Source organism: Micropterus salmoides, unplaced genomic scaffold (assembly GCF_014851395.1).
Source record: "Micropterus salmoides isolate LMB-PRFRI ecotype aquatic unplaced genomic scaffold, ASM1485139v1 Ms_hic_scaffold_22, whole genome shotgun sequence".
Classification (NCBI taxonomy): domain Eukaryota; kingdom Metazoa; phylum Chordata; class Actinopteri; order Centrarchiformes; family Centrarchidae; genus Micropterus; species Micropterus salmoides.
Window position 1 is genome coordinate 19,093,059 of NW_024041373.1, and position 8,970 is coordinate 19,102,028.

The 8,970-nt window shown below is 38.7% G+C and overlaps 1 protein-coding gene across 1 annotated transcript; it reads right to left on the reverse strand.

Moving 5' to 3' along the window:
- Positions 1 to 472: 472 nt before the first annotated feature.
- Positions 473 to 5,628, reverse strand: LOC119916816 (G-protein coupled receptor 26-like). The gene is made up of 3 exons (XM_038736773.1): positions 4,289 to 5,628; positions 3,382 to 3,495; positions 473 to 2,461 (listed from the first exon to the last, which is right to left on the reverse strand). The coding sequence occupies exons 1-3, from the start codon at positions 4,957 to 4,959 to the stop codon at positions 2,188 to 2,190; spliced, it is 1,059 nt and encodes a 352-aa protein (XP_038592701.1). The 5' UTR covers positions 4,960 to 5,628; the 3' UTR covers positions 473 to 2,187.
- Between the last annotated feature and the right edge of the window lie 3,342 nt (positions 5,629 to 8,970).

An 8,970-nucleotide genomic window follows, 5' to 3' on the forward strand; every position in this document is an offset into this window, starting at 1 on the left:
TAAACCACAAAGTTTGTGACAGACCGAAGATGTTTAGGATTTAGTTTAGGATGAAGGTGAGGAGGATGGATGATGTGGATGTTGTAGTACTGTCGCAGCTACCTGAACTTTGTGAGGTAATGCCTGCTATCCTCTCTTTTTCTTGGCTCCTTTTCTTCTTTTCCCACTCCAAGCAGCTCTGCAATTAAGAAAGCCTTTAACTCTCAGCCCTGATGCTTTTGTAAAAAGTCTTTGTTCTGCTGCCACATCAACAGCAACAGTGGTGGGTGGAACAGATCTTATATGATTTTTAAAATAAATTATGCCTTCTCCTTGCCTTAAGTTGTGTGGGAGAATAAAGGTGTAAAGATTTGACAAACTTGTCTTTTGGAAAAGCATTGTTCAAGTAAAACATTGCAAAACTGTCTATGCGTCATTTCAAGTGATATTGCAATGCATTCAGACATTGATAAACAGATAAGAAGAAACTTAATGAGGTTTTAAAATGTCAAAATGCACAGCATTTATTGCAATGTAATCACAAACATATTTAGCAAAATTCAGACACAGTTTTGACAAAAATAAATAGATTTTATGCCTTTTAAAGGCTTCATACTGTCACAGTAAAGTAAAGACACAACATCCTGATTTGCCAGTGTTGTCAAAATGAATCATTTTTACAACCCAGACATCACACAGCCGCTCATATGGCATGAGCTGGAATGTTAATTACACATCACTGAATAGTTGCTACCACATTCAAACAATATTTCACCCTGTTTTAGCCTGATGCAATACACTGTTGTGGTATTACAAAATAAACATTACTTAAAACTTCCTTACAATTTGACCAAACTGGATAACAGGCTCCATTATCACGCTTAATCACAGCACAGATTACCAAGAGAATAACAAAAAGGTGAAATATTTCCTCTGTTGTGTTTTGATTAAATCAGAGAGCTCACTGTCTAAAAGGCACTTTAGAACTCAGGCCTCACAGCTACAACATTAACATTAATGTCAATTAAACCATCAGTGTGCAGTACTGCTGTGCATACAACATGACTGTACTGTCAAAATCAATCCATCTATTTTATATAATGCATTTAATACATATACTACTTTATCCAGCCAGAGAATCATCATTGAGGTCAGAAGTTATGCCTGAAAAGAAATCCAGCCATTCATTTTAGGTGGAATGTAAAACGTCTCACATTTAAAGGCTTAAACACTGATTCCTTCAGACGAATTTAATTTACAACTATACTGACTTGAGGTAATACAAATACTCTAGTTTTAGTCTTGTGTTAATACATTAATGATTTGACCAAAGCTTCAACAGCATCAGAGAATTTTAATACTTAAGATTTAGTCTAGTGTTAGTCCACATATAAGTCCTGCTAATTAATTTGGGAGCGATAGCAGGTTGGAGATGTGGCTCACTATTATTCACATTTTGATGGCAGTTTGTGCCTCTAATGACACTTAAAACATTTAAAAAATGAGTCACCATAATATTGATGTCCATTTGACACAAATTTATCAGGAAGCTACAAAATGGTCTCAGAAAAAGATTATATTACACTTGTATTGAAATACTTAATGCCATAATCTGTACACACAACCTACAAAAGTGGTCGGTCTATTCTTTTTTAAAGGATAAGGCTATTTATATATTTTTCAATGAATTTATCCTACTGATTACTACCTGTGTAGCCAAAGCCTGATATAGCATCCTCTATAGAATAGACCTTCATTGTTGTCAAACAAAACAAGCTATTAAAAAGACATTTGTGACCCACACTGTTGCACTGGGTGACATGCTCCCTTATTAACATTACTATGTGCACTTATTTTGAGTTTACCCCATGTACAAAGTCCTGCTGCTGTGAATATTCACTAGTGTACCAAAACTGCTGCTGAACGTAGTCCCCTAAAAATGCACTGTTTAAGGAAAAAAATCTCTTTTCACTTAAAGTATTAATGTGGGACCTACTTTTAAGACTTATGTCCTCAGTAGAAAGATCAGTGAGCTTAGGGCTGAGTGCCACAGAAAGGTTGGGAACCTATTCAAGTTACACCATCGCACAGAGGTCAACATACTGTCATACCCACGTTCCCATGAGTGTTAACCTCAAAGTAAGATGTCAAAGCCAAAACACCTTTAGCATGGTACAGTACCCTAATTGTCTCTGAAAGTGATGATCTTCACTGGCTAGCTGGCTTGTTGGTAGGTGGTTGGATGTTGTTGGTTGTGTTGGAGTTGTCGCTCCTCCCTATGCTGCTCTCCATCCTGAGGGAGGAGGAGTTGAGTGTACTCCTCTTGAGGACTTTGTTAGCCAGATGGCTGCAGGTCTTCCTGTACTGGTGACGCAGCAGCGAGTAGACAAACGGGTCGCTTGCTGCCTTGCTGTAGGCCAAACATTTGGACAGCACACCCCAGTGAGGGCTTATGGGCCCTGGGGAGAAGACCTCTACCATTCTACCTCAAATAAAGCAAAAAGAGAAACAAAAGTCACACACCATCCATGAACAAAATGCAGCAGTTGAGTCAATTCTTGGATCAGTGTAACTGGAGTGGAAGACATCTAGAGCAAATGACCCTCCCCCAATGCTGTTATATTGTGAAAATGCCATCATTTCACTTCACTGAAATGCCATGACTATGTTGGGGAATGTGAAATTATGGGTGTCATTTTTTCTGGACTTCTTGCTGGCATTTTACAACAAATCCAGTGCCTGATACTTAGTTTATCCTAATAAATCAAATGAAAGCCCCGACAAAGTGTAAAAACAACCAGCGCGTTGTTTTGTTATTGATCTTTCTTTTTAATTTGTGAAAGTCTAACATGTCTCACTACCACACAGTTTCTTATGTGCTTCCTTTTTACTTCCAGCTTCTGACAGGTTGCCACCACCAATACCCGGGCTAATACTAATGAGAGCCAGTGATACGATCACCACCTCATTTGCTATCGGCCTCTTTCTCTCTCTCTCTCTCCCTCTCATCTCCCCAGTTGTGGAAGCTCAGTGACAAGGATTAGAAATGTGTGTAGAACCAATAAGCTATGACATTATGAAAAGGAAGCATTTAAATCGCCATCTGCATTAAGGCGATAAGCCAAGTAAAACCACATTAGCAGCCACAACAAGGTACGTGAAAACCCAGAGTCACTCTGTCAAATATACTAGTGTTGGTATGGTTGTTCTACTTATTAAGCTGGATGAGAAAATCATTTGAAAACTTTTTTATTGCTGAACAATATGAGCAAGCATTTATTTTCAATCTTTTGATTCAAAAGACATGAAAATGACAACTTTACATGCTTTGATGATACTGTACATGGGGTTAAAATCCTCACGCACAAAAACCCATATACATCATTATAAAACTTTGCTCACCTTGTAATGACATAAGGGGTGAAGCATACCACAAATGTGCCGATGAATGTACTGATCTTCTTGGTGGCTCTCAGCCTCCTCCGCTTCTGCTCTTCCAAGCATTTCTGGCGCACACTGCCAAAGCATACAGGTACCATTATCTACACAGGAGGCATGATCAGAGACATGCAGACATAATGAAGCAGTCCAAACACAGAGAAAACATGTGGGATGGATGTGAAAAAGCAGTGAACTGTGTGCTGTTATCTCTGAGGATTACATTGGAGAAATGTCACACTTCACAGATGATCAATCATGCAAATTGAGGGGGTGCAATTCAAAGTTTAATTGTTTGACTAAATCAGGATGAATAGAAATGCAAAACAGGAGGAAGGCTTTGCTGACCTTATTAAGACATTACAATGTAAACACTGACAAATAGCAGGCTTGACAGATCATCATCAGTGGACCACTTTAAATTCATGTGCAGTCACATAGAGGGATTTCCCAGAAAGTTTTGTGTATATACTGTATGTTTTTAATTAGTTCAGTCTACCTTTGACAGTGCACAGATGCAAATGGATAGAAACTACTGTATCCAATTTCATTATTGATTAATATTCCAGTTATTTTTGTAAATAACTGATTAACTGGTTAATAAAATGAATAGTGAAGAATATTCATCACAAATGTGTGTATATATATGTCATTTAAGAAAAGCAGAAAAGCATAGAACTGGAGCTGTATCTTCAGTCTTAACATAAATTGGAGCATGTTCTGATTTTGTCACAGGATCAACATGCTCCTAAAATGCTTTAGCCTACTGGACAAAATGAAAGGTTACATACACAAACATTTCAGCGATAGACAAACGCATGAGAGGACACATGGGTTTGTTTGACTGAATTCATGTCTAGTGATTGTTTACCTGGGGTGGATATCCACAAGCAGCACCAACGTCTGCATAGTGATCACGTCGATGCGTTTACAGTGAAACCTTGCAACTTTCAACACTTTCAGATACGTTACACACAACACGATCAGCGTCAGGAGGAAAGTGAGAGAGTGCAAAGCCACGGTGAAAATGATAAATTGCGTCCCGGTTCCCCTCGCCCTGACATTGCACAAAGTGCACGATGCGTAAAGGTGGTGGTACCCGATCCAAGAGCGGCAGGTGGCCACTGTGGAGAAGCAAAGTGAGTGTATCCACGTGTATCCTAGCGCTATCACTGCATCCCGGTGCCGTATTCTTGAGTGGTAGCTCAGCGGGAACACCACGGCCACCCATCTATCGATGCTGAGAGCTGCCATGCTGAGCATGGAGTTTGTGGTGAGAAAAGTGTCAAGGAAACCCACAGTTTGACAGAAGCCGCTGCCTCCGGGGTGGCCCTTGGTGATGAGCCCGATCAGAGTTAGGGGCATGCTGGACACGCTAAGTAACAGGTTGCAAAACGTCAAGTTGAGAATAAAAAGGCCGGGTACCTGTTTGCGGATCTCCGGGTTGTACAGAAAGCAGATCAGCACCACAACGTTGGACAACAGCGAGACGATAATAATCCCCAAAACCAACACGGAAGCAACTATGTCCGCTGCGTCCATGGTGCTTCCTCTCAAATATCCAGACTTTTGATAAGTGCATCCAGAGTCCTGATGCAAACTATCATCGTGAGTTGCAGTCACAACATATCCAGTACATTGTCATGCTTACCCTCCCCTAGCACCAAACGTCTTCAATAAACGAAGCGGTCCCTCCAACAGTGTCCACGGTTTGGTCGCAGGGAAATCATAGAGAATTCTCACCTGATTATTGTGAGGAAATTTGTAAGTGCGTTAATGGGAATGTGGCCAGAGCAGGAGGCTTGTTCTCGTGAGGCTCTGCGGTACTTTTCGAGCACCCTTGTCATACCACTGGTCTGACGGCTCAGGGTTTCCTGGCTGCGCAATTGCGCATTGACATGATGGCAGCTTTTAAAATAACATAAAAGTAGGCTAGTTAAAGCTTTCAGGCTACTTGTATTGCCTTCTCTGTCAGAGTCTAGAAAGCAGGTTGGTGCACCCCTGTTCAAAAATAGCTTTTTAGAGTAAAAATAGAAGCACGACGCACGATTGCGTGGCTGGTGGTAAGGCTGATGTCATGAGCATTACGTTGAACATAACAATTTTGGTAAGCAGATGTTTTGTGCACGTAGCCTATGTAGATCAAGTTCGTGCTGTGTAATTCGTTAATTAATCGGGGTTTTTTGAACGTCTGACTAGATTGAATCACATCCCCATCAACACTTAATTTAAATTTCTCAGCAGCAAACCCACGGCCCGGACGTCACTGCGATACGGAGCCCCAGAGCCTCATCAGTGCAGCGTTCAAAGCCTTATATGGCGCTTTAAACGGTGGCAGTGTATCTGGACTACTTTCATCCAGATTATTATTCCAGTGTAGCAGCACCACCGCCTCTGGCAATAATGTGTATGTATAGCCTCCAGCCCATGAGGACATGTGTTTAACACTTTTATAGCCTTTAGCTTTTAGATTGGTAGTACGATGATTTTTTTGTACACGTACAGTATATGTCAACAACAAATGATGTGCTGTTCTGTTTTTTTTTTTTTTAAATGAACTAAATGTAGCCTACAGCAGTGTGTATGAGTTTACTTAACTTAAATGAATGATAGAACCCTAAATGAAATGGGGAAAATCCAGTCTTTGTAGGCTGAAAAAAAAAAAAAATGCTTATATATATAGTAATATATATAGTTACAATATATATATACTATATATAACTATAACTATAACTATATATATATATATATAGTTATAATAGTTGGCAAAAATTTTGATTTTACTGCCTAAGTACATATAGTTGATCAGCTTTGCTGTCATTTCTGCAGGATTGTACACAACCCTTAAGGTCAGTAGGGGCCATAAGGTCATAAATAAGTGGAAGTATTCAGTAAGTTTTGTATTTAACATTTTAAGTAAAAGTAGGCTAGCTGGTGGCCTATTATGAGAAAATTTTAATGATATGGCCCCTGTGAGTGTTGTATTATTCACTTTGGCTATTATTATGGATGCATCTGAGCAGCATTTTAATATTGTAGCTAGAGATACTATATTCTATTGGGTAGTCAAATATATAGCAATGTGTCATATTTTATAAACTGATCATATATTTTGTATATTAAATCTGGATCTGCAAAGTAATTTGTAACTTTAAGTACAATATTTCCCTCTGTAAAGTAGCATAAAATGGAAATACTCAAGTACCTCAAAACTGAAGTCAAGTACTTTGTTATATTTCACCACTGATAATAACAAACAATGTGGCTCTGTGGCTGTAATTGTAGTTCCCTGCCCATCTACCCTTCACAATAACCTTGCTGAAATAACTTGTACTGGTTCTAAAACGTGATGCTTCAAGCGTTCTTCATACAACCCTGCTTTATGAAGATAACACAATTTCTACTTTTACATGCCCTGTGTCCAAGTAGAGCTTGAGTGATGATCAGAAGAATAACTTATTCAAATTGTGTCCTCTTTTCAGTTCAGTTAACAACCGACTCAGACACAGACTCTATACTGTAGTCTGTGTTGGACTCTTGCAGAGTGTTCTTTGTTTAAGCTTGTTATGAGTAAGCACATCGAGAGCAATGTATAATCCAGAGTCAAATTCCTTGTGTGTGTACATATACCCGGCAGGTAAAGGTGATCCTATCTGTTTGGTGATACCCAGTGAAAGAGTCTCAGGAACTGAACCTCTGAAGGGCTTCCTTGATCCAAATTCTTCATATATGTGTACAATTGATAATTTGTATAATTTTTGCATCATGAGTGTCCATACTGTAATTTTATTATGTTAGTCTATTCTGTACACATGACATCTATTGCATATCTGTGTGTTCTGGGAGGGATACCTCCTCTGTTGCTTGTCCTGAGGTCTCCATTTTTCCTACTTGTAAAGGGTTTTATCGTATCTTTGGAGCTACTTTGTGATATGGGAAATTGGACTCGGATTGGACTTGGATAAAACTGACTAGATTTCAGGCTGCAATAGCCTCTACAGTAGTATATGAGGTTCACATCAGGTATTGTGCAGCAATATTATTGATACCTGTACTAAGTAGTGAAGACCTTAAGAAAATGTGTTTTTTTCAAAAGCATTGTGAGAATTTGTGCCCTAAAGTTTATATATTTGTCAAGCAAGCAATGGATAGTGTAAAAATCTATTTTCCAGTGATTTGCCCAAATCAAAATCTTCCCACTGCAGTAAACTCCACTGATCTAGTGCTCCAATAGATTACAACAAACTATTATTTGATACAGGTGTCTGGTACTGGTGTCATGTCTGAGGCAGAGATGCATGTCTGCTGATCATCCTGCTGATGGGAGAAGACATGATACTCTGTCATCCTGTAGTCACTGTAATGTGTTGTGGTAGTGGGATGTGGGATCTACAGTGTAAACAAAGCAGAACTTACAGAATAAACTTACAGAATCAGCCTTTTCATGTGAAGACTATGATATATAACCATTACATTATATTAGACAGATAGCAGTTTCTACTTTCACCTATTCTTTGAATACAGAATAGACTCATTTACCACTGTCACAGACCACCATACATCTGAGCTCGTTGAAAATTTAAATTAACATGCTAAACTAAGGATGAAAGTTAAAATTACTCATTTGCAAAAAAAAAAAAAAAAAGAGAGATTTTCCTCATATTAGTTCCAGGAGCAAAATTAAAAGCATGGATGTGATCTATAGTGTTTAATTGAAAGAGATTTCTCTACTGTCTAACTACAAAGATAAGAGAAACCAGTCTATTTGTTATAACAGTGATCACATGTGCAGCTGTCTAGCCATCCTATAAATTATCAGTAATGACAAATTGACAATAGTGGCTGCGAAGATTTTCTAATTAGTTCCACAGAGAGAGAAGTTTTTCACCTCTGCCATTTCCACATAGTGAGAGAACAGATGGTGAAACTACATTGGATTTTTTTTTTACACAGCTCAAGTCTCTGCAGTGCTCCCTTAAATAGGATATGAGACTTTGAATTAATAAGGTGAAAGGTTACAGCTACACATGACCATACACATAATCCTTCAAATGCCTCTGCAGACCCCTGTAAGATGTTTCTTAACTGACATTTACAGCTGCTGTATTTTTATCTCCATAAACCCAGAAGTCATTGGAAATGCATTCCAAAACCATTCATTTATACTCCTAAAAAACTATTTCTCATTAGTTCTATATCACAGATCAAAATAAAGGTAATAAGATACCATAAGTTGAATAAAATGAACGTTCTTCTTTTGTTTTTGTTTGTAATGTGAAAATGTCTTTCTTCGATGGCTTTCCCCCTGGGTAATCAGCACCCCTCCCCACCCACTATGATGCCCCAACATATAGAGGCTTCTAAAATGGTTATAAAACAGCGAGAATAATAACTTTTCCAAACACAGTACAGCACTGTTTCTTTCACACCTATAATTCTGGGTTAGCCCTGCTCATTGGTAGCTGTGTGGCTGGTAATGACCATTCATATTCATACAGGTGAATAACGCGCATATTATAACCCAACACTCACTATCACTTGCATGTTTAGGCC